We start from the raw sequence: 27220 nt of genomic DNA on the forward strand, positions 1-27220 counted from the left end.
TGGAAAGGCTCGAGTTCTGGATTGTGCGATTTGCAATGGAGTTATGGACGACGCCCATCACACTTTTTTTCTTGTGGAAGGTGGGATAGGATTCGTCAGCAGCTCTATTTAAACACAGGGGATCTCTCTCCAGACAACATTGTCGAAGAGATGCTGAGGAGTGCTGACAATTGGAGCCGTGTGGCCCATTACGTTGGGGTTCTTCTCGTTGCTAAGAAGATAGAGCTCGATCGGTGGAGGAGCCGGACGGCAGGAGGTTCCTTGAACTGACAGTTCCACTTCTCCCCTCCCGTTGGTGAAAGGAATTCCCTGATTTGAAGGCTCCGCAAGGCGGGAGAGTTCGGGGACTAGCCCGAAGTAATGTGACAAACGGTTCCAGGCTAGCATTCTGACGATGGTGAGGTGTTCAGTTGGTAGTCCGACGACGTACCGAACAGGGAGCCAACACTCTGTGCGTGAATGCATTCACCTACCATATCCCCCCCCCCCCCCCCATATATATAAAGGCGATTTTCGGAAAACGTTAAGATATCTTAGAGAAACCTTTTAAAATACTCACTTGTTCAAAACTGGCTTTAACTCTTTTTCTTCTCACTGAAAATTATTTACAGAACCAAATAAAACACCAACAATTAAACATAATCTTTTCCATTTATTATAATATTTGATTTATCACAATGTCTTGATGTATGGATGGAGTTATAAACTATTTTCTCTCTTTACTGTCTCTTCTGATAAAATTTTTAACAACAAGCACTTGGGGACATTATCAGCAGATTGCGTAATTTGGATATATTTCGTTCGTAATTTTCGCAAAACAAGCTATAGACAAGAGGGAACATCATTTTCTTGACGGAAACTAGACTATTTTATCTGATAAATGTGTAATGATTCACTTATGCTAATATAATTTATTTAAATTTAATTCAAAAGCGAGAATAATTTCGAGAAGCTATGAATGCGAGCAACAAAAATGCTCAAAACATAATTATTTCAATGAATTTTAAACTTACAAGGAGAACTGTACAAAAAGGGCTATCACAACATCGGATAGATGATACACTACTGCCATTGCGAAGGACGACTCTCCGATGACGACGACGACATTTGACTGGAAGCAACTTATCAGCTTCTGTTGCTGGACGAAAAACATCCCGATTCCGATCCTTTTTCCCTACAACACGAAAGCACTGCGATCACAATAACGCTGACAACAATAGCGGAAAACAATAACAATAACTATTGTTCCCTTCTACACAATTTTATTGGAAAAATCGGACGCGCAGCTATGTTTCCATTACATATACCGTCGTTTGGGACGTGCATCACAATTTTAATTTACACTTTTCGATTGGATTTTTCAATTTACATCATGACAGAGATTTGTTGTGATTATTGCAATCATATCCGGTATATTCTCATGTGAAGTCCATAGAGTCTAATTCAGGAACACGTTGGTCATCTGGCGAGAGATCATTGATCCAGCTATTGCTGCTCAAGTAGGATGAGCCGGATGCCTCGTCATCTTCAAGGAGCCACGGGTGATAGAGCACGTCTTCAGAGGTTAGACGATGCTTAGGAACTTTTTGCAGGAGGGATCTAATCAGACAACGAGCCTTGGATGAGAGATAATCTGGAATGGTGAATTGACAGCGAGCGATTTTTGCAAATAGCGAGGCGTGGTCAGGATCGTTGAACGGATATCTAGAAAAAGATGGAAAAGAACAAATGATTTTTTAGTCGATGCGAAATTGAATGGAGGGATATGACATTGAACGGTTATGAAAGGAAAATGTAGGAGAATTAAGGAAAGATTTTTTGAAAACCTACCTTCCAACCAGCATAGTGTAGAGGACAACCCCTAGTGACCATAAGTCTGCCGCTTTCCCAGAAAAATCTGAATTAGGTTTCAGTATTTCTGGTGCTACATAGGCGGGACACCCAATCTTCTCCTTCAAAATGTCATCGTCAGGATTATCAAGGACGACAGCATCTTCCAGCGACTCGAACTTTAGGTGATTTCTGTAAGGAAAAAATAAAAGCGCTATTGAGTCTGGTCTTAAATTTTAGTGGGTTACAGACTGACTATTAATCGCACTGGTTATCTACACTAGGAGTGCTTCATGGCATATTCGCACTTAATTATCCTTAATTGATATAATTTACGCTAATGCAATAAGTGATTGCTGAACCAACGTACGCTACACTAATCACATATTGGATTGACTAACGCTGACTACATTTTTTCGTTTTCTCGTCTTGTTCTTCCCGGACACTTCTCATAAAGTTAACATAAGAATATATGTATGCAGGAGTGTAAGCCTTCGTTGGTCACTTCTATCCGGTCATGAACGCGCGTTCACTAACCAAGAGGAAAATTAAATTATATCGTCCAAATCGAATTAAGATCTGTACAGGAGAGTGTCTACGCTAATTAAATATGCAATTGTTGCTGGTGCCTGGGAGGGTAGTAGGCCCGGTTTAAGGTCTCCACCGTCTGTATTTTGTGTAGATAATTTAATAATTCACCTGTGAAGGGGTGTAAAAGTGCATGTTCAGGTGAAAGAGTCTGGCGAAGAAACGTTATTAGCGCATAGCAGACATAGTCAGCCAAAGTAACATAAAGAAGGATTGAGTTGCTTTAATGGGCTTAATTTTTGGGGGATGAGATGGCCCTGTCGTGGAATACAATTAGTCACCCTAGATTCTAGCGTTCAGTAGATGGCCATGCAATTTCAAGTATGCAGCGTGACGGTGCAAATCAAATTTATCAAATTGGCTTTTCATAACAGAGCCGTCAAACGGGAAAATTCAATTAGATTCAATTATTTTCTCTTGCCAATAAATGAAATTATAGATGACCTCTGCATGGGAATAGATGTGTTGTGAGGTATGTGGGAAATTTTGGGATTGGAAATTAGATTTAGATCGATGGAGTGGAATGATCCCAACGCTTTTTTGTTTGTTTTTAAAACAATAAGTTTAGTATTGAAACACTGATATGGCGCCATGATTTATTTTACAAATAGAATATATTTTTATCGCTCTATAAACTCCGGGGGATTTGTTGATGAATAGATGAAGCTCTTGATTAAATAGCTTTCTAATCTTCTAGGGAAAAATATATGGTTCAGCAATAAAAACACTTTAAAAATATGAAGTGGATCGCTATTTACAGAAATGTATTTTCTAAGCTTAGCAATTAAAGAATATTTTCAGAATCAGACTGCAAATTGTACTTTGCTATCTGCATCAGCGAATCAGTAAGAGACGTGCCCATTCTCAAGAAATTCTCAGTTATCTCGCTGAACAAACACTCGAGTCATGTGAATGTTGTTATCACACTTTCCGTTATCGTCACAAAAATCTATGTTTGCAGGAATTTATTACGATAAAATGCGGGAATTTCGCAAACACGTAAGAATTAAGTACGTGAGTATAGATTCGTATATTTTGCGCCTTTAGTATTTTGGAGAGAGAGCGGGGTGGCCTAGCTTCTGTGCTTCATTGCTCTTTCTTCGGTTGTGCGGCATTTGTTCAGCAGCTTAACACGAGACATAATTAGGATCCGAAAAAAGCTCGAAGGTTTTTATAGATGGGGTGACACTTAGACGAAGTGGTTCTGTTCTGATCACTGCAGTAAATTAGAACTACCAGTTTCTAGCCATGTTTTATGAAAAATGTGAGTATGATCTCGATCGGGCTGAGCAGTTCATTTTTCAAGCCACTTTGTTCGGTAAGCTCAACTTTGGACTATTGGTAATGAATAAAACTCAGTCGAAGCGAATATATTGTGACGGCTTGATCAAAGTTAGCCGCCTAGTGGGCACTTGTTGCTGCGGCCGGTAGGTCCACGCGTGGGGAGTGTAGAGAAGCTAAACAATCCAATAAGTCATATTTGTATTTTACTGCTAAAACGACTCAAATTTCAAGTCCAAAATGAAAAAATACTCGTATATGCCAATTGGCAGATGATCAAGCGTAGCTTGCAGAGTTCCTAACAGTCGACGTTTTTCACATGTTCCCTCTCCCGAAGAGACAACATTTTACTTGTTTTAGTAGACACGTAAAGCTTAGATGAAAATACTATATCTCCCTAAAATACTTAAATCAAAAAAATCCCGCAATTAGCACCATATGACGTCCCTAGTGATCGGATTTAAATACATCCCTTCCCAATTCAACCTCCTAGCGCTTTCGCATTTCGATTTCTTCTACAATTTTAAAAGTGGAATAGAATTTGCAACAAAGAGTTTGTATTCAATTTTGCAATACGAAAACATAATTTTGATGGCTAGATCCGACCCAAAATTGATCAACAGTGACAAGCCTAGACCGGGATGCCGATTGTTGCGCCATTGATAATATGCTAAAAAGGCTCAGATAGTTCCAAAAAGAAGAGCCTAAACAGTCATCTTCTTAATGCTTTTGCAATGACACAACCTCACTTGATGCAGAGCGTTTAAATCGAAGTTAATCTTTTTTATGGTCCTAAAAAACCGTCAGCTTCTAGAAAAAAAAGAATTGTTGAAGATATTAACCTTTGCCGTCCGTGGGATTAATCTCAGTGCGCTTCACGCTGTAAAAGCGACAGGATGTCAGTCTTTGTAAAACTCTGCGCGCCGACCGTGTCACACACTGTCCTACTAAGAAATTTCGAGGTGATTAAAGACCTTTAAAGAGATTCACGACAAACAACACTCTGGGTGGCCGTCAACCAGCTAAACCGAACGTGTTGGATTGTGACCGTCAATTGGGTATCAAGATGGCCAATAAACAGAACTTGTCGTCTACTGTTGTGTTTCGCTTTGTTACTGAAAATTTACCGATGAAGAAAGTGTCCGCTAAATTCGTGCCCAAGGTATTGTCAGACTACCAAAAGACCAAAGGTGCGGAAATTTCAATTGAATTTTTGTAACGTATTGAAATTTTGGACAACGTCATCAATAGTGATGAAACCTGGGCTTTTCAATATGACCCAGAAACAAAGCTCTGAGTGTCACACCGACCAGTCCCTCAAGCCGAAAAAGACCAGAATGAACAATCGAAAGTGAAAGCAATGCCCATTGTCCTTTCCAACAGTAAAGGAGTGGTCCATAAGGAGTTTTTTCCTCAAAGACTGACAGTTAACGCTGCCCACTACGGGGATGTGCCGGAGAGACTCCGTAAAAGGGTCATCCGCTAGCTGGAAACTCCATCACGACAACGCGATTTGTCACAACGTACTATTATTCCGCGAGTTCCTGGCCAAGCACCAGATGTCAACGAACCCTGTATTACAGACGATGAGATTTAGACATTCAAATATGACATGCAAACAAGGCAACAGGCATTGAAACGGTCTCCACTCAAATTAACCCAAATTAGGAACAACACGTCAAAAATCACTAAAAACTGATGGTTTGATTCGACTATTTTTTCGATATTTGTGTTGTTGTTTACTCAGAATTTCTTACAGTAAAAGCCGAAAAAGATTGAAATTGTGACAAAAAAAAATCTTGGACGTTAGCATTTGCCAAAAGTTATCTTCATTAGACTTCGTCAAAGGTACTTTTTACGGACGAACCAAAATTTAATCGATTCGCTATTGATGGCAAAACATACGTAAAGCGTCGCTCCGGAGAGGAATTCAAGGAAGCTACAGTCATGGTATGAATCGTCATGGTACCGATCCAATTTGTCAGATCCAAAGCACTATGGATGGTTTTGTATATGTATATGTGTTAAAAGACCAATTACTTCCATACCCTGGGAACCATCTGCCTAATGAATAGATTTTCCAAGCAGATAACGATTTCAAGCATGATTAAAAAGTGGCTAAGACCTTCTTGCGGGACAATAAGCAGTCTTCAGGCCTAAATCTTGTTGAGGCGCTCTGGAACGACGGGAAAGTCAACCAAAGTTCTTGTATTGTACCGTGTTATAGTAGTAGTAGGTTGGAGGAATATTTCACAGGACCAATGATGATAGAATCAATGCCTCGCAGATATCGGGCAGTGGTTGAAAACAAACGAGGGCCAACCAAATATTAGGTTTCAGAGGAATTAGTAAATTTTTATGTGATTTTCTGTTTTGTGTTATTTGGAGTTTTTTTAGCAAAATTTTCATGTGTTCAATATTCTTGAATGCAAATTCCATCCTATGCATTTTTTGTCATTCCCTATGTTATTATGTGTTATTACAGCGTTTGCTAAGCTTCGTTCCTATTTCCCTATTTATGTGGTCGCCACTGTATGCCTCCCACACACTCCTTTGTGGAGTATGACAAAGTCTATTTTGTAGTTTTATTGTTTTCTTTATATTTCATAAGGCGGCGCTTCTCTTTCTTTATCATCACATTTAATACAGAACAATTGATAAACCTACAACCGTGGGATAAGCACAAAAGCAAACACAAACATCCTTGACACAACCGGGATTCGAACCCAGAGCATCGAGATCGAGGGACTGACGCTCAATCAATTCGGCCATTGTACGGGCAGGAACGGAAATGCACAACAATCGTTTATTGGGAGATCACACTTTGAGATCATTCAGATATCTACGGTTGCAAGCATAATATTTCGGAGACCGCAGGCCATTACTTAACCATAATCATCTAATTCCGAATGCATTCACCTCCGTTTAGGTAATCCCCTTGATGATATTCCCTTTCAATTCTTAATCTCATATTCCACTGAACATGTAATACGACATTATGAAACCTTCCCAGAAAAAAAAACAAACAAAACAACCAAATTACAAATAACTTCCAAATGCATCTATTCATTCACTGAAGTATCCAGCGTCATCGCATCCACTAAACGTTCCATGCCACAAGGGAGAAAGTCACTTTGCGAATTTCAAACGCAGCGCATTGCCCAAAAAAAGTGTTCGTAATACAGACTAACGACAGCTAACCTCATAACAATCTTATATTTAAAGTACTAGCGTTCGTACCACATTTTACCTATTCCATTTCAAAATGATTGCATTCAATGACCGCCTAACTATCTCCGCCAGCTATGACTCCATGAAGACTTTTTTGATTCGGATAATAAATTTCTCTTTTACCGTCTACAATCGAATTTTACGTCCACACCACAACTATGAGGAACTAACTGATGGCGGTCAGAAAAAAAAAGATCGTACGACTATGAATACAAGAATTTCGAAATAGTCTGCAAACAGCATGTAACCATTGCGTATTTTGGAAACTGAAACTGCTATCACTTCTCTCCAAGTCAATTTCACGCAGGTGAAGTTCAGTCACCTTTGATTTTCAAATGCGGATGGAAAATGGGCATAATTTTCCTTGTAACCGGACAGCAACCTCGCAGTCAACCTGAACAATGTATTCAGCATGAATCGCCATGCATAATATATGTAGCGTGATTTACTTTCTTTTCGGACGCCTTAATTCCGTGGCTAGCTTCATTGACAAAAACGGTATTGCGCAATTTTCGAGGAGTTCAGCGACCCAGCCCAACAGAGCGATACTAACGCTACGCACCTTATTTTATTGCTGTGATCGCAACTAGCATACTCAATTTGTTGAGCTGTTTAGAGTATCTTTCAAGTATCATACAATCAAAGATGCGGGAAAATGCCTAAGCGAAAGTCCTCTCACTCGTGCCATAAATATGGACTTGTTTGATGTGAATATTACAGCCGGGATCGACGACCTTCTCACTGATTTAAGGTACACTTCAGCGTGCTGAACTACAATAGTATCTTTTAATGAATCAGTTCTTCGAACCTTACGCTGGACGATCGTTTCGAAAACACTTAGTAGGCTAATGAAATGCACCTTGTTATTTCTCCTGTAAAGCGGAACCAGATTGGTGTATCGCAGCATGCTAGTGACCATTGATAATAATGCTTCTCGTAACGTTATAAAACAGCATGAGATCCACAAATTATTACCGTGTAATTCTATACAATCACCGCGTTGTTGAATGAACACTATCGGCCTGTGCTGCGAACCTTGTGGAATCTCTATGGACTCAACGTGCTTTCTCTGGCACTATCTCATGGTATCAGTGATTCAGTTAATTTTTCGAAAATTTTACATTTACTCATATGTGTTGATGGAAAGTAATCTGAAGAAAAATTTCACAATAATTTAACTTTCTCCGGTAATTTTATATGAAGCCGCGAGTGTTCGGGAGAAAGGTGATTGAACTAGAAATGATAGGTGGGCTCCTGTGCTGCTAGCATGAATGCAGACCTGTGATGTATTGCTAAACTTTAGAAGTGCTTATGTTGTGGCATCTTATGTTCCAGCGAAATGTACTTTTCCACATAAAATATTCTGGTAAAAATGGCTCGTAAGCAATACTCTAATTGCCGATTATGTATCTGAGATTGCATTCAGAACTCTACTTCCCCAGTGAACTTACATTCCTTGAAAGCAGAGATTTGCAAACTTGATTCCTAAAGAACTAGACTTGGACTTTCTGGAACGAAAGACTGAGCACTTGGCATCTAACTCACAGCCGAGCTGCACTAATAACAATCCATTCACACTTAGCTTCCAGCCATTGTCAATCCTACGACCAATACAATTCGTGCAAAAACTATTTGCACGACATAGAAACTCTCTTTGATTACCCAACATTCGCAATCTTACTTTTCCTTCATTTTTGCTTTCCCATCGTGTCTTGGAATAGGTCGATAACCTTCCAGCTCTTTCCCAACACCATAATTTCTCCGGGTCGATGTCTGGCAAATGAAATGTAATGGGCAGCCAGCTAAGCCCATGATGGACCGCATCCAAAAGTCTGTATAGGTCGGCTCAAGACTTCCCAAGACTTGCACCTTAGCATGATAGGCACGTTTCGGGTCAGTGAAAGACTTTTTCAACACCGCCTCGCCAAGCACTTCATGGGTACTTCACAGTCCATGTAATTTCTCTGCAACGATTCATGATTCCATTTTTTTCTACTCCACATCAACAAAACATCCAGGTAAAAGTAGAGTTGTGATTTCATCATATCATGTCTAGTTACTTCAGTTGGCTTTTGTTTATCACCACTCGGAGTTGTATCAACGAAATACTAATCGAGATCTCCGGGTTCAATTTTCTATTTCCTCTTTTGCACTCAACAATCAACTGGGGACGATTATGCTGAATGTAATTTACGAAGAGAAAAAAAAATTAAGGAAAAAGTATTGTGGAATGTTTGTTGGTTTGTCTGAAATGCGATTGTCTAATTGCTTGCGGATTGTTGCACAACAGGGCATCGACTCTGGTCGGTGTTTCTTCCTTCTTGGAAAGCGTAAGAGTAACATATGGTGCAGATTGGTTTAATGTCTGTTACCATTTGTTGCAGATGACGTTCGATTTGTTAAATCACCACTTGTTGGTTTTGTTTTGTATTCAAGTGGTGGCTGGTGAAGGAAAATCATTAGAGAATCGCCATTTATTGATGTAACAGGAGGCACACTTCTGCGGAATGAATTATGCACCCCCAGCTGAGCTTGTTGACAGAGGAGCGTACGTCTCTTGGGTTTCCTACTGTTATATGTGTGATCTGGGAAATTTGAACGTCCCATTGCTGCTAATGGCACTTCGAACTCTAGAGCGCTATTAGTGCTGTAAACGTCTAGCAAATTGGTTGAAAGTGTTATGTTTGGAGATCATGTTATTGTGAAGACGACTAGACGGGGACGTTACGTATATAACCTCTTATGATGGCGAAATTATGGGGAGTTCGAGGAAGAGCGTGAGTTGTTAATTGGATGAAAAAAAAAAGGGAATAGCTTGAAAATATTCGGGCCATTTTATTTCTCAAAAATACGGGATTCCCTCAGATGGCTGACGGTATGCGATTGAGAAATCAGATATTTTTTTGACATACATGATCGAAATTCCTGGGAAGTTTGTATCAAAACTTATGCTTCCCTCTGATTATTTCAGTTTTATCGATTAACTTCTTTATATTGCTTCGGACCAGGGTCGTAAAGGCAAAATCCGCACCTACTCCGATTTCCCCAATAAAACTAACGACCCGGAGGGAATCACCGCCTCACTCATATTCTCAACGAGCCTAGTTTTGACATCAAGCACATGAAGACTCTTACATGTTGAAAAAATCGACCGCTAAAGTTGTAAGGCAAAAGTCGAGTACTCGGGAAAACAATAAGAAGAGCATTTAGAATTCGCAGAACCACGAACAAATTCTGCCTTCAAAGCTATTCCTTTCGAGGAGGTCGCCCCAAGAGCACCTGGCGTAGAACAGTACAGGAGGAGAGCGGGCGTTTCGATAAATCCCGGAAGGAATTGTAGCGCATTCCAATGAACTGATGGTTGACGCACTATGCCATTCCAAGGGATCAATAGCAACCAAATATGTGTATATAAGCTCTCCTTGAAACGAGGAAGCAAGGGGGGAATTCCAGGGCGCAGATTTAGAGAATAAAGGGAAGTCCCCAATAAATGAAAGCTCGATTCGCGAAAGTCAAATAGATAGGTGATATGGTTATCCCGTCCCATAGCTACTTTATACCTAATTGTCTGACGTATGGTAGTTGAATATAAGTATGTGTTCTTTTTTTTTAGGATTGAGGGATCCTAAGTCCGCATCCACTTGATGTCGGTCCGGAACAAATGGATAGCAATTTACTCCCTCTTTTTTTGTTCCACGGACTCCTCGTTTTGGGCTTAGCAACCCAAGCTTCAAAAAGCGAAGGCGCTTTACGGTTTCTTACCAGGACAGGGGCAACTCCTGAGACGCTGCCTCACCAACCGAGTTGCTCCCCATTTGGTACGATCCGACATCAAGTGGACGCCAACTTAGGATCCCTCAATCTTCGAACAAAATATGGCCTGGCCAAATTTTTGCCCAAACTATTAATGGGTTTACGGGTAATACAATTCGCAAGCATGTTGTGTTTTGCGAATTATATAATGGAGCGTTTAATATCTGTGCGCATTGTAGGAAAGCACTAGTTAAGTCTAAATCAATAATATCTGCCATACACGTTCTGGTAGGTCACGTCAGCTACGCCCGAACAGTGCACAGGCAATCGGCGGTCAGAACATGTGTGGAATCTGGTTGGGCTGTCAATTCCGATTCTACAAGCGGCCGGTGATCGTTGATTGAAAAACGATTAGGCCAGTCGGTACACGCGTGGGGTAATGCACTCGGACGGCCAAGGTTCAACTGATTTTGCAGTCTGACTTGTCGATATATGTCTTGGATACTTGCCGAAGTGTATATCTGGCTTAAGAAACTAAAAATATCCTAAATTTGAACCAAAATCCATAAATTTGATATCCCTAGCAATTGTCAATTCGGGAGCGCAGACAGCACGTACTCGAGGAGGGTGAACAAACCCGAGTCTATAGGGGACTCATCTGAAGCTGCTCTTGCCACGAAGCTTCACCGGAGATTATCTTCTGGTACAATGGGAACCGGGATGACCTTCTGAGAGCATATGCTCCGGGAAAATGTGCCCTCGGCTCGATTATTGGCGGTTGTCCTACTTCTGGGAGTTTCGTAGTGATTGTGCCTACATCGTGATCCGAGTGTGTGTCTGGCTTAAACAACTGCAAATATCTCAATTTTCAACCAAGATCCATAAATTTGATATCACTAGCAACTGTCAACTCGTTACGGAGTGCCGTCAGTACCTACTCGAGGAGAGTGATCAGACTCTAGTCTCTAAGGGACTATGTGGTTGTTCCCATATCGCGGGCAGAACTCCTCTTTAAATCAATCTGTGTTTGAAGAGGACCGTACGATTATACCTACACGGCAGGTACGTTATAGTCCCAGGACCTTCATCTCTAGCAACTGTCTGAGGCAGTGTCTGTCACGTCTTCTCTCTCTACCATAGATATTCCGTCATAGACTTTCTGGTTTGAATTATTTTCACTTATATCGTGGCCAATAATTTTTCAATGGATTCTTCTCTCGAACGGGGCTGAGAGTTCACAATTTTGCTTACGAAGATTCTGTCTCCGAGGAATACATGAAGACTAGTCAGATTCTTGTTTGTTTAAATCAACTTGAACGAAAGGCAACTTAGCTGGTTATTTCCAATGACTATAGATATTTTTTGATTACGTGACAAACAGTGAGTTGGTCTCTTTACCTATTTTGAAGTGTGAGAGACATTTTTCTAAGACCAGTCAAAAAATCGGCAATACCGATATTAAAGAATATTTCTCGCTACATCACTACCGTCACCACAATTTGCTACTACCCTTCCAATTTGGAAATTCTTATCTCCACGCTCCCAGCATCAAGTATTTTGCGCAAAGTTCAATTGACCGTATTCTCCAAATTCATAATGACTTAGGCCTAAAAATCATACGAGCCTCTTAAATCTAAGTAAACAAATCATCACATTTTACAACGCAAATACTCTTATCACGTACACTACCCAAACCCAATCAACCAAAATAATCCACGTAGTTAAACAATAGACGCATACTCATTTCGCAAAATAGAAAAGACGCCACACAATTTATGCAATTGTTTATTAGATTGCAACAAAAAAATTGTGTTATCTTTTTTTTTCGCGACCAAAATTTTTGCACATAGCTTGATTTGATGTTTCCGAGAGAAAATAGAATTCAAGTAAGCAATAAAGCACTAAATAAACTACAGAATCAAGATGATGAAATAGTCAGAAACGTTTGCCGGAGCACGTTTTGCGCGATTATAATACGTCGCGGTGATAATGGATTCTGTACTTTGCTTGAGTCACGAGTGGTGTTAGATGATTTGCAACGTTTGATAACGTGATTGCAGCGTCAGGTAACATACGAGCATTGCGCTTAGTGATAAGAAACAGCTGTGCTAATTCCAATTTCCGAATTCATGATTACGTGTTTCTTTTCATGTTCATTGGGGTTTCACATTTTTAATACGTTCAAGCAGACATGTTTAAGATATTCTTAAAATATTATGCGCTACGGCAAAAGGTCTTATGAAAAGTTATTCTCATTTTAATGGAGAAAACATGCTTGGATTTGTATCAATTGTTTTTTAACTATTTATAAATTCCCTTCAATTTATGACTTAAATTTTAAATAATAATAGAAAAATATCTAAATCTAAAAATAGTCTCAAGTGTAAAAATTTATAATGCGATCCACAACAAAGCTTAACTTTGATGATCGCACTCAGACCGGTTCCTTCAAATTAATTTTATTTATTGGAGGAACGAGACTCGCATGGTATCGTCATCAAACAAAAAATAATAATGGAATTTCTTAGTGTATATATGCCTTTAGTATGTGAAATTATTCACTTTAATATGATACTGAAATGTTATGATATATTGTATAAATAAGGGTGCGTTAATAAACACGAACAATACAATACAAATACTTTAGTTAATAATGATCAAATTTGCGGCAAATTTTCCAATATGGTGCCCTATATTATTCCATGTATTGGGGAATTTAATATAATAATAATAATAATCGTTGGCGCAACAATCCATGTTGGATCAGGGCCTTGAAGTGTGTTAGAGCACTTCATTCAAGACCGTAACGGTACACTAGGAAGCAATGTGGTCAGCATTGCGCTCGCCCGAGATTATTACCCTGATTTAACTCAGGTACTCATTCACAGCTGAGTCGACTGGTGTCCGACGTCAAATCAGGATACAAATTCCACTGCCACCAGTGAGATTTGAACCGCGACCTTCCGTACGACAGCCTTGCGCTCTAACCACTCAGCTATCCGGACACCGAATTTAAGCATGAACTTAAGGGAAGTTCATTTTTTACTTAGCATACTCTTCAACGTCTTGGAATAAAAGACTATCCTTATTTGGACTACAAAGTTGCCGATTACGCTGCAGCATTTCTTTAAAACACTTTCCCACTAAAATTGCGAGCGATCGTAACCAAAAAATACAATAGTGGTCTGTGGGACCTTTATACAACACCTTGCTCGAGCCTTTCGTAGCAGTTTGCAACAGTCCACCAAGATTGAACTTCTCTTTCTTTTAATTTTGCAGTATAGATGCCTTTGCGCGAGATATCATCCAGGTCGTTGAATTCAATGATCATTTCCTGCTGTCAAGCTTTTATCTCACTTTGCTAGCCCAAGACCGTGGCTTTATAGGGACTTTCTGATGGACTTTTTAATTCCACCATCAAGTTCCTTTCTGTGTGTGTTTAATGCAACTAATATTATTCCTAAATTTCGGTCACGCTTCTTTCAGGAAAGGTAACGTATGATGCCTTCCCTCTGCCCTGAACGAAATCGCAAGTCGTCTGTTTTTTGAATTACGGTGTTCTAGCCCAGGACAGAGAGGTCCGTGCCCCAGAAAATGAGAAACGAAATTTCTTTCCAATTGGTCCGGTCCACCAGCAAGTGAACGAATATAACGAACTCAGGACTCCCTCATATTCTTAAAAAAAATTGTACAGATTTCTGAACAGGATATGTTTTCTCCACATATGAAGACGGCGAAGAAGGCTATCTAAGACTTCTTCTTGACATTCCAATATATTTACTTTAGAAAAAATTCTAAAGCCAGGCTCACCACTTGCCCTGGCTGTCAGCGGCTTGATTTAGGCACAAATGAACGGGTTTCAAACCAAAAAGCATACAATTGTCCCCGATTTGTCCGCTGATATGAGTATATGAACTCCAGTTCAAAGCCGAACTATAAAATTGACCATAGCTATCTCTCGTCCTGAATCATGTCTTTCAGATACAATTACTGATTCAATCTTAAATATCAATCCAATCGTCCAAAAGCTTGTGAACCCATTACTCAATCCTTTTATCCCCCTGACAATTCCTACTCGATTAATATTTTGCATGACAACGTGCAATAAAAGTCCACCATTCCAACTAATATTCATCTGCAATAGCTTTAATCGAACTTTAATGTCTTCAATATTCTTCCTGCCTCTTTCGATCCCAAGATGGTGAGCAAGCAATTAAGATGAGCTCCAACTTAAATTGTCTTTTTTTTTTCTTTGATTCCCTCAAACTTCATTACTTGAGTCTGAATTCTCTTTTTGTTCATTAGTTGATTTTTGACCATGATATTCATTGCTGAAGTGAATTTGCATTACCTTGAATAAAAGACACATCACACAGATAGCACAAAACCTTCCAATGATCACAAGTTTATTTGCGAATGTAATAAATTTGTCTTGTTGACTTAATCAAGGGGAGAATGGGAAATGGAATAAGATGTGAAGGTGGTTGGTTGGTGGTTTCATTGTGATGTATTTTTGTGTATTCGAGCAATGCTAGCTTCATGCTGTATATGAATGGACACAATAATGCATTTATTTCTCGTTTTGCATCTTAAACGAAGGAAAAATGGCCTTTGTGACTAATTTGTTATTATGAGTAGCATGGAAACGTCCAGCAAAATGAATTTGCTTGATATTTAAATGACAATTTATGTGCTATTGATGTTGGTACCCAAGAGTGAGTACCGAGTCCTAATTGCAGCAAAATCCAATTTCTGTTAATTATTGGAAGCAAAGATGTATCATTTATTGATGGCTTAATATAGATAAGAGTGATTGGTTCGCAATATTTAATAAGAGATTGATTGTAGTTATTTGCGAAACTAGAATATAATTTATGGTTGAATGACTCCAATCAAATGATAAGAAATATTATAGAGTAGCAAACAATGTTACTATCTTAGTTGGATGTAGTTGGCTGAGTGTACCAGGTTCGAATCCCGATTGAGTCATGGACATTTCCGTTTGCCTCTATACTTCCCTGGTTGCTGTAGCTTTTTACACGAGCTTAGCATTCCCTATTCATTCGTTTCCTGTGCAATCCACAAGAATTTAAGAAGTTTCGCCGTGAATATGACAATTCTGAAAGAGGGGGAAAACCCACTATAAACCCCCCCCCCCCCCCAACTATGAAAAACCCATCAAAAAACGGGTAGAAATCCCAGGATTTCCATGAACAACATTTCTCTCCACCCGCTTAAGCCCCACAAATTACAAAAATGCCAGTTCCTGACGAATGAAGAGGAAATGCAGCTTAAGGACGTCGTCTGCTGGTACAGGCTGTGAAAAAATCGTCTTTACAGATAAGGACCGTTTTTTTTTACAATCGACAAGACGACAGAAGTTGGTCAGTAGAAACTCCAAGACCCTCGTCTGTTGCTGAACACTGTCAAAATCCATGACCTGCCACAACATGGAGCGAAATTTGTGTAAGTAGAACGAATCAATCAAATCAAAATGAATAATAAACAATAAAAAAAAATAATTTCCATAATTTTTGTTTAAGGTTAAGTCGATGCTGAGTCCGCCATCTACTTAATGGTGGCTCGCAGTAATTTTGAAGAATAACTTGCTCCTTCTTTGTAGTGTACGGAGCACTCTTTTTCTTGGCGGAACACGCAAATTTCTCCAACAAGTATTTTATTTTCTGATGGTTTTCTTGGACAGGGCAAAGACAAACTCATCAGATGCTGCCTTACCTTTGACTAGCGGAAGAGCGTGATCAAAAGTAGTTATGGATGCTGTCGGCTTCGAATATATTTATTCAAAGCTCGACATGGGTATTCATCTAATTGGACGAAAACTGTGCCCTTGCATCCTGGGATGAGACTTAAAATCGGTAGACCGAAGTAAAAATGTGTTACTCCTGGCCAGAGTTGGATTATCAATCCAAATTTACTAGGACCATTGGAGAGGGGGTTTGTTGTAACGTCGAATTTCTCTTAATATATATCGGGCGGGACATTTTGCGTCATTGCTGCAATGACACCTACAGATTGTCTAGGAATTGAGCTGTACTTCCTCTTTGAGAGGATAAATTGATTGGTGTTACTGCAAACTTTTGTGTGTTGACAACTGAATTAAGGGGTTACATCACTGTAGAAATTTAAAAAAATCCAGAATTATTGTTGATGAAATGTCTTAATACCTTAAAAATGACATACTTAAGAGAATTGAGATGAGGAAAGTATTTCGATTTCTCTATTTTGAATTTTGGCGCAGTCGCTCTCAATCCAATGCGAACATATCCAAAAGTTGAAACGTGTTTTTCGCCCAGAAACCGAAATGAAAAGCATGAGGGCGATTTCAATAGATGTAAAACCTACAAATTACTGCAACTGGAGGAAATAATATATTTTTTAGCGCTCATAAAGACTTTCTTAAAAACATCACAAGTTACAACACCTCACCCCTTAGTTCCAACAAAATCTTGCAATTCAGTCTGATTCAAATGATGATGATGAGACGACTTCGGAAATTGCTGACTCCGTGATAAATGTTCAAAGTCACACGTGCTTGCAAGAAGTGCTTACGTAGACATTCATTAACTAACAGTTTAAACTAAACAATCGCCCAAGGTACTGAATTTCATAACAACTTGATATCGATTTGATTTTTCATCATTCTACCATCGTCAAGATCACTGATTCACGTAACATTGAATCCGACCACAATGATTTCCCGCAACCTCTCTAACCGCAAATCAAGGCCCTCCTTTCTGCGAAACCTACGAGACATCCGCAAAACAAACATACATTCATAATCGGAAAAAAGTGCCTCAAGAAAAATCTCAGCACAATCACAATTCCCCTTCTGGAAAAGATACTCCCAGCATAAATCTACATAAAATAAAGGTACCCATTCTCTGCCACAGCACCATGTAAGGCCAATGTGAATAAACAATTACCAGCACTAAACCAGCAATATTTGCTCTTTGCATTATAAATTTTTCTCATCAACTCACCTGTTACGGTCACTGAACACGAACTTCCTCAGCTTGATATCACGTAGAACAATTCCTTGATCATGGCACGATTTTACGGTTTGGCAAATTTGCCGGAATAGTTGTCGAGCTTCCGATTCACGTAGTCGCTTCCGTTCTCGCACGAATGAATGAAGATCACCATATTGCGATGGCGGTAGAAAAATATAAGTTTGATCAGCCACTTGGAGAATTCGATGGAGTGGTTTGACGTGCTCGTTGCCATCCAGTCGAAAGTAGGCTGATAGGATTTTTGAATAGGAACTGCCGATGGCCTGTGAAGAAAGAAAAATCAATTTTTTCATTAAATTCACGTCTTTTCGACAAAAAGGAAATATATTCAAAGGTAACTAGAAGAGCTCAAATCTTTTGAGCACAAAAGGACCACAAAAAGCAGTGAAAAATTTGACAATTTTACCGGCGAGTGGACATTAAAAAGCATGCGAGGACGATTAGCGTAAAGCATATCACTGGTCACGCATGAATATATAAAATGTTTCTGTAGACTTTAAAAGACGATTAAGTTTCAGCCCCATATTAAACAACACAATCCAGGACTTTTGTCTATAATAACCAGATTTCACATAAGATTAACCATATCTCCTGTAACCTTTTTAAACTTTCCAGTCACCCTATTAACCTCTCATCTCCCTACTATAACCAACCATTAATTGCAAGTCCATCACGCATGAAAAAACCCACAAGAATCCCAACAACTTCAAGCCTCAACACCATTAGGCACGCGCTGCTTCTCGACAATCGCAACTCTACATGCAAGAAAGAGGTTTTTATCTTTTCTCAACAAAAAAAGAATCTACAAAAAGACGACAACAAGAACATTTTACAGCATCCTCCAAACGACACCCACAGATAAATTACAACAAACATTAACATTTGTGCCCTCGAACTTGACTTCTGTATTTTCGAAAGAGATTCAAGATCCATTTTTGCTGCGCTTCAAAATCCGCACGTATAAGCATATACACGTTAGTTGGACATTTGTAGGAAGCCTCCAGAGGTTTGGAGGCATGGGGCTTGGGGACTGGAACTAACTGGAAATGAGTCTTTTTCAAGCGACCTCCACAATTCGCTATGCTTTCACGTTTGTAAATACTATTAAGACCTCTTCAGTGTGATGTTTCCAGGTTGCTGCTGCCCACTATGCAGCCTGTACGTGATGTTCCCCCATTTACTACTTTTCGCCATTCTGGAACGACTCCGGGCTCAGCACGGGGATCGGGTATATGTTCTTTAAGTAAAAAACGATATCCACGTATATCTGAAACACCACACGAATCGCCGTATGTGCACTATAAGCTAGCAGCGGGAAGAAGTTCAGTAACCCTTTCTCGTCACTGGTGATGTTGCAGATTTCGATCTTGGACGGTTTTTTCTTCTAACTTTCAGACTCTGGGATGAGATGGGACAGAGTGATTTTCAGAGGTAGAACTGGATTTCTTCGTTGTACAACTCTTTTTTACGAGGCTACGAGATTCATAAGTTTACGTACGTGATCTGCATATGTGGAAAAGTTCTACTACGGCTACTATGATTTGTGGAGAGCCCGCAGGGAAGGGTGGCTGATGATTTTTTGATTGCTACTGGTTTTGAATTTGAGTAGTTTTTGCGTAAAGTGAATATTGTTTTCGCAGAAGTTATAAACAAGTTCTGTCTGTTGTGGGGAGGAAAAAAAGTATTCATAGTATCTAATGCGTTTGCTATAAAAAAAAAAGTTGAAAAAAGTAGTTGGGATTTTTAGTACTACATTTGAAATTCTCGAAGAAGGAACCTCATTTTAACTATGTATTTCTTAGTACTCAATGATTATAGGCAAAACCAATAAGACTAGAAGATATACCTACGTTTAAACTATCAGCAATTTGATGGTTGCAACGTCAATTTCCATTCGCTTCGTTATCGCCAAAGGGCTGGTCTGAACGTACTTCTTTGAGGTGTTTAAAAAGATAGAATTCGCAGCATATTAAGCCAGGAATATAGGGGAAAAGTACTAGCGTTTTCTATCCCAAATCGGTCATAATTCACAGCGCTCACTGAATGAGGCTGAACATTGCCATGCAAAAGAATGGTGCTTCCTACAGATTATGTTCTCCTTAGAATAGATAATGTTCGAACATCCAAAAAAATCAACATGAAAAGCACCTCGTCGATCAAACGCTTCTTCCCACCCGGGTGATATAAGCCCATTTTAGATAACAATTTGATTCATAAATGACCCACTCCCTTCCTGGAGTCAATTAATGAGTAACTGAAACAACATTTTTGCTCCAAACAGTTCTGACATGTGCCAATGATTTCCGTATGACATATGTATTTTTGGTAATTTCTGCAACAAAGTTTAGTATTTTCATAAAAATGTGTGATTTCGTGACTGATAGTTTCACTACGTGGAGAGTGCAGCATATTTTGATCGAATGTTTTGCTAGCCTTACCGCGATTATGCTCTATCCGAATCGCTATGCCGAGGTTGGTTTCACAGTTTCCATAGTTGTGATTTTGACATCCGTAATGAAAAACGTGGGAGGCCGTCAAAAAACTTTGAAGATTCAGCACTAGAGATTAACAGAATTAGCAGATGTAATGAAGATCAACTACTTTACGACGTTTGCAAGCAATGGGAAAAATTCACGAAGTCAGAAAATGGGTAGCCATCAACTGACTGACAGACAAATGGAAAACAGGAAGAACACATCATAAATTTTGCTTAAATGATGCAGCAGAAAGAGCTTCCTCCATCTAGCCGTAACGGGCAAGGAAAAACAGATTTACTTGGAAAATCCCTTAGGAAAAAATCGTTGGTCAATCGTAGACAATCCGAAACATCATCATCGAAACCAAGTCGGTCCGGGAGGAAAGTAATGCGGTGTGTTTGATGGTTCTCTTTCAGAGCAGCGTATACCAAACTTTAAGAAAACATCGTTGCGATAAAGGAGCTCCTGGAGAACGACGAAGGAAATTATTCCTTCAGCGCATTTTAGTGACTAAAATCCATATTCAAGGATCAAGGGAGAATTGATCTTTGATTTCTCAAAGATGTCAGCTAGTATCGTCTCTCTTTCGAAAGGAAAAAAATAGTCTCTTTTCAAGCCAATCAGCTCCTTGTTACGAGGGTCGTTTGAAAAGTCCCTGTAAAGACAGAAGGATGACACTACTGGCGCATATCGAGACCATGTTTAGTTAGTCGCATAGCTTGGAAGAACACACACGTAGATCGGTCTATTTCTTTGTGTTTGGCATTTGTTTAAATCGAGGAAGTCCAGTAATTTTTGATAAAATCCATGCTATGATAATGGATGGCAGATGAGTTAAGGTGCGTGAGTTTGCTAGTGCTGTGGACATCTCGAATGAACGGGTACATAATATTTTGCATATACATTTGGACATGACAAAAACCAGCTGCAAGATGGGAGCCGCGATTGCTCACACCTGACCAAAAACGAAATCGTGTGAAGTATTGCAAGGACGGCTTGCATCTGTTCCAGAAGAATCCGCAGGACTTACTATTTATTCTCCAATTTGACGAAATGTCTGGCGAGAGAAAAATTTTATTCAAACGAGGAGGTGAGCAAATTCGGAAGAGATCAACAAACTAGAGCAGCTTTGGACGAAATGTCTAATGCCTAAAGGGAGATAAAGTGATAACTTGGAGGCCCTATCCAGCCCTTTATGTCAACTTTTTTTCGTACCACACATTTTTCGCTTCCGATAATACTGATCTTTTGCTTCTTTCTTCTGATCGGAAAAACAGCCTTTTGGGAGGAGTGACGATCACCGATGATTAAAAACGGATTACTCAATGTTCGCTAGAATTAAAACAGACAAGTAAAGAAGTGACTAAAACATCAGAGACCGATAAAATATTATTGTTTGCAAAGAAGTACTCGCCATTGTGTTTTGAGATTCCGGACATTGTTTTAGTTTATGAACCGCAAATGGTGATTAATATTATCGACAACTGGGCTAAACAAAAGGTTGTCACATCCAGAAGCTACGGAAGAAACAATTTTAATGTGACTCAAGCTAAAAACCGATCCCGTTAGCAAAAAAGCCGCCTAAAACACAAGTTGATACGCTACCTAAAAATCACTCAACTTACTTCGGAGAGGCTTTCAACTGAGAAAAATGACGAATTTGGTTCAAACGAGACCACCCCCCTTCTAAATGCTGAAGAAGGAGAAGAATATTACTGAAAAATCGACTCTCGTCTTTTTTTTTAATTTGAAGATGTCATTGTCTCATTTTCGTCATAAAAGTTTTGGACGCCCACTTTCTCCTTTGCATTTCCTAAAACAATTTGATAATACTTTCAACTCCGCTCTGTATGAAACTATTCAGTAATTAGAGGGTAAACATTAAAATGACACATTTGTGGGCATATTGAAATTAAAAAAAAATGCTCATTCTTTTTTCTTGCCTGAAGACTAAAGGGGAAAAAAACTTCGTCCTTGCCTGAAGACTAAAGGGGGAAAAAATTTCGTCCTGTTTGATGTTAATTTTCTGCTTTCGTATACTATCTTAAGAATTTTGAAATTTCTTGCCTCTTTGAATGTCCATTTGACAAAAGTAAAACAGAACCTTTATAATAAAAAAAATGCAGAAAACTTCTCATCAATTTTTAATGATTCGCTAATCTAGAGAAATATGTTGAAGGTAGATCTATCGACTTCTGTCTGGATCATTCAAAGTAGTAGTACCAGTAGAAGGCTAAAATAGCAAACTTTAATGCATTTTTTTCTAAGCTCCTTTATTAGGCATAAACATGCAGCTTTATTTACAAATTAATCTACCTTTTGAGAGTACTAATTTTTTTTCATTCTCATCTTTTAGCTATTTTATAGAGGACTCTAAAGCTGACACCTCGAAAAGTATCTCATCGGATAGCTGACAGTTAATATCAAAAGTTGTAAGTTTGAAACATAAAATTTAAAGTGCACTTTAAAAGCAAGGTCTCTCACGGGACCATTTATGAAAAATTGATAGAAAAAAATAGAAAATTTGTTCAATGTTTTTTGCATGCTAAAATTTTTTTCGATTCTTTGATCCAATCGGGGTGATTTGCAATGTAAAATACGTTCACAAATTAAATGCACTAAGATTTATTAAAACTGGTTCAGTGGATTCCGCGATTAACTTGTGACCAGTTGAAAAACAACATTTTAAGCGAAACGTTTTATTTGTTGAATATTTTTGTGATAATCGAGTTTTACCCCCTACAATTGATTATTCTGCAATCTTTGGGTCATATAAAAGTAAGCCTTCTTCTATGCAAGCCAATGAATAGGAGCAATGCGAATCTTAATATTAAAAATGTTTTTTTTTTTTTGAAATGTTTAATGTGTCAATTCACCGGACAGTTAACTCGGCTTGAAATTTCAAATTGCCTGTAGCATTTAATATGATGAAATGAAGAATGACGTCGCCATGAAATTTTCAATGTCACGTCATATGAATGGTTTTCATCTACCTTTTTGTGAAATTCCTAAAGGCATTTTATGATGAAATACATGAAATGTGATAAAGTATTTCACCAGAGGCACTAAATCAACAGATAAGATAAGTCTTAAGGAAGTCCGGGTTAGATGGTAGGTATACCAATTTTAGAGATCGTTTACCTAATCTATAGTTTCGTGGAACATGAAGGTATTTACGGAAGACCATTCGACAAAAAGATAAACCGAAAATCGCTAAAATTCTTACAGCAGCCTTACTGAATTTTATTTGTCGTACAGGTATAACATGCTTCAGTAGGAAAACATGGTCCTCATAGAAATATTTACTGCTGCCTTTTGTGGTTTTTCCATTGCGGCCCATCACAAAAACAATTTTGCTGTTTTTGCTTTGATCACAGGAAGAATCCAGCCAAGAGCAACAATTTTGGCCAATCTAAACGATTAAATGAATGTTGAATTGCTGCAACTTACGAATGAAAAATTCGAAGTAGAAAGAAAGACAATTTGAATAAAATGCATTCTATTCGAAATGACTTCCTTTAATTAACGCTTCTTGACAACAAAATTATCGAATTAGGATACGTTTTCTGAAACCAATTAGTATCCTAACTTGGGAAATTCCTGCACAAAGCAACTGCTAATTTTAAGCGACTTAGGGGGTCATCCTGTAAGGAGGGTGTTTTTCCGCTGCCACGCTAGAGGGCGCTATGATCATCCTAAAGAAAAAATGTAAGCGGCATTTTAACGTGCAGACTTAACCGCAACACAGTCCGCAAACTAGGATTATAAAAAAATATTAGAAACTAAATTTTTGGTGCCTTGCTAAACTTTTTTTTAAATTTTAGTGTTTTTCCACTGCTTCTTTGATGCATAAAAATACGGCCCAATGAATCGCAATTATCCTAGTTTGCGACCTGTAGAAATATTTTCTGAATAAGTCATGAAAATTTCAAAAAATTTCGTTGGATAGATTTTTGGCTAAGGTGGCAACAGATTTTCAACATGCACTTTCAAGTCAAACGCATTTAAAAACTAGAATGTGATTAATTACAAATTTGAACCCCCGTCCTCATTAATCCAACAAATTCCTTTACTTGATTTTATAGCGTTTACTATCTTAGTCAGTGAACAATGACGTTGAGTAAAGATTGCAGCTATGCTATACTACGCACTCTTGTCACTTTTGGTAGTGCACGGCCCTTTTATTTCAAAAATGTGTACGGATACTGACAAACCTTTTAACAAAATAATGCATGGATTGTTGGAATGGCCGAACTAACGATCAAATCAAACCTACTAGCTCATACTAACATATAGGAAAGAAGGTCGATCAAACGACCTCATCTTTTATGGCGCTACAATCGATTCTTGGCCTATGGATCTCCCGGCCAGCGACCGCATCCTATAATTCCGGAAATCGACCAAAGTGTAACTTGCGTTGCGTTTCCTGGTGGTCCTTTCCTTTGCCTTTGAGTAGGAGCCTGCAAATTCTGTCCCCTGTTCATATGCCCTAAAGGGCTTGCCCACTAGCGGCTTCTGATTTGTTAGGTATCTCATTCATCATCGGCCATCCACCCTCACTGAACCTAAGATTCTAGTCAGGACTCGACATTGGAGAGCACTAATTTTTTGCTCAATAGGTTATGGTGGGCGAGTCACTTAATCCGAATGGATGAGGATGATCCAGCCCAAAAGTCTATAAGGGCAATATCTATGGTAGAAAAAGAAAACGAGGCAGACCCTGCCTAAGATGGGGCATGGCGTAGGTCAGCACGCCAGACAGCTTTTAGGGATATCGAATTGGTGGACCTCGGGGCAAAACCGGGATGTCTGGAGTTCTTTATTAAGGCAGGCCTAGACCGGATACTGGATGTTGTGCCGTTGATGAAGAATTTTTTGCTCTCGGCTCTGGTTCATTTTCCACGACTTACTGACGTAACAGAGGTCAGGCCAAATTTTGAGTTGGTTTTTGTGGGCAACCATTATACACCTGTTGTCCTTTGTGAGAGTTGTATGGTCAAATCCACTTATGGGACAAAAATTAAAGATCTACCGAGTAAGGCCGGCCCCTAAAATCGTGAAAGTACACATAGAAATTTTACGAAAAACAAAAAAAAAACTAATAATCTCCGTCCTCTGTCCGCTGTCAAAATAAAAAAGATATGACTATGGCTAAGGAATGTAATGGAATCGTTTTGTGTAGACTAACTCGTAAGATGCTTCTGGAAATTGATAAGTTTCTAAAATTTTCTAACGAAATTAATTGGCTCCGATTACTCATCTTCATGTTATAGTGAGATCACTTTGAAACGCCAAGGCTACTAGTTTTCATTGGAACTGTTAACGTCTTATCTCATGATTCTTTCCGGATAAGCAATAGCTCATGAGGTGGAGTCATTTTCCCCAACATTTGTAATTCTTCTTTCTATGACTTGCGTTTTCTTTCCGTATATTTCACAATTACTATCTAGAAATTTTCATTTTGAGATATTTTTGAAATTTGACGAAAGAACCAACGATTATTGAAAAAGCACAATGGTTGGCGATGTGACGGGTTAATAAGGACTTCCATAAGCCTGCAGCAAATTCGGGAATATCATCAACATACCCTTTCCTTATGGATCTGTAGTGCAACTTTCGCTGCGAACAGTCCGTAAAGACAAGGACAATTAAATAAGTAGTGTGAAACCTGCTGCCTCTCCTAAGGTCATCTAGGGACAACAGTAAGAACTTAACCACCCAATCTGAGGCAATCGTCCCCTATCTCTCCTTTAACATCTTCTTTAGACATAATCATATCAGAAGTAGTCTCACCTTACAAACAAAAGGTTGTCCATTCCTCAAATCCACACACTCAAAAAACGAACTGCCCGGGATCTGATTGAGCAGCAGATACCGATCCGCCAGGACCGTCACCGGCTGGTTATTAGGCAGGAGTTCGGCATCGCTCAAAAGGCTTGGCACGCGATCGTTTCCGGCCTGTTGTCGCTGCAGCAATTGACTTTGATGGGGTTGATACGCTCCAGCGGCCGCAGTACCCGTCGCACCAATTACCACACCACCGGCACCATTCCCGCTTCCGGCATTTATTCCTCCGGCGGAATTCGCAATCAATTGTGGATTCACTGCACTGACATGATTATACGGAAAAGGGTACGGCACGGCAGAGCCACTGATATTTTGTAAATTCTGAAGGGTCTGCGCACGTTTCTGGTGGACGACACGCAACGAGTTGGCACTCGCGATCGGTGAATTCAGAATAGATTTGATGCCGGCCAGGTTGCCGCCGCCTCCGCTTCCGGGACTAACGTGCGGAAGGGAAGTGAGATTCGCACCTCCCAACATATAGTTTCCATTTGATGGCTGCGAAGATAAATCCATTTTGCTAGTCTTGCAACTTAAACACAATAATAATCTCCTTCGTATCACAGATACAATTCTCCCAAATTTTCACACATAAATTAACTAATCCACTTTCCTACAACTTCTGTTTCCGGCCCTCACACTGGACATTTCATCACCGAGAACTGTCGCCCGCGTGAATCAGTTCCGTTCCGCCGTCCAAAGGACAGGAATTGTTTACAACAAAGGTCAAACCCGCAACACTCACTGCACAACTATCAACTTGTTTCGGCGTCCGGAGCCAATGTTTCCCGACAAATTCGGCAACGAATGATTGTAGTTTTGCAATCGCAGAGACGCGTCTTCCGTCCAAGTTGCGAAACGATCCGCTTCCGATGAGCTCACGTGTCGCCAGGTATTCCACGGCGAACAACTTGCGAAATCCAGAAATCCGACTGAGCTTGTCGACTGTGCGAGCGCAACTGAAAGTTGGATTTGAAAACGCTGACGGAGTGGCGAGCGTCCGCGGCTGACGCTATCGTCGACTGTTCGCTGCGTTCCTGTGTTTTGCTCCGAATTTGCCTCAGCGTCGATACGTGTTGTTGTTGCGCGCTGGCTACGTTCTTCCGCTCCCTACCCGCGCGCCGTGGATGTATCTAAATACTCGTGCACGGGCGGCCAGATTCCGGTACATGGGACACGAAACAG

General features: G+C 39.5%; 1 protein-coding gene across 1 annotated transcript; it reads right to left on the reverse strand.

The window, feature by feature from the left end:
• Positions 1-638: 638 nt before the first annotated feature.
• Positions 639-27045, reverse strand: LOC119651745 (tribbles homolog 2-like). Its single transcript, XM_038055475.1, has 4 exons — positions 25985-27045; positions 17685-17977; positions 1831-2022; positions 639-1704 (listed from the first exon to the last, which is right to left on the reverse strand). The coding sequence occupies exons 1-4, from the start codon at positions 26549-26551 to the stop codon at positions 1419-1421; spliced, it is 1338 nt and encodes a 445-aa protein (XP_037911403.1). The 5' UTR covers positions 26552-27045; the 3' UTR covers positions 639-1418.
• Between the last annotated feature and the right edge of the window lie 175 nt (positions 27046-27220).

This window comes from Hermetia illucens, chromosome 3 (assembly GCF_905115235.1).
Source record: "Hermetia illucens chromosome 3, iHerIll2.2.curated.20191125, whole genome shotgun sequence".
In the NCBI taxonomy this organism is placed as follows: Eukaryota; Metazoa; Arthropoda; class Insecta; order Diptera; family Stratiomyidae; genus Hermetia; species Hermetia illucens.

What these genes read in the sequence shown, in the direction of transcription:
- LOC119651745 (XM_038055475.1), bottom strand. Translation starts at nt 26,551, where the DNA reads ATGGATTTATCTTCGCAGCCATCAAATGGAAACTATATGTTGGGAGGT. An exon ending in GACAACCTTTTGTTTGTAAG is followed by an intron (nt 17,978 to 25,984) that starts GTGAGACTACTT and finishes CTTTCTTCACAG; the next exon opens with GCCATCGGCAGTTCCTATTC. An exon ending in GTGTTCAGTGACCGTAACAG is followed by an intron (nt 2,023 to 17,684) that starts GTGAGTTGATGA and finishes TTTTCCTTACAG; the next exon opens with AAATCACCTAAAGTTCGAGT.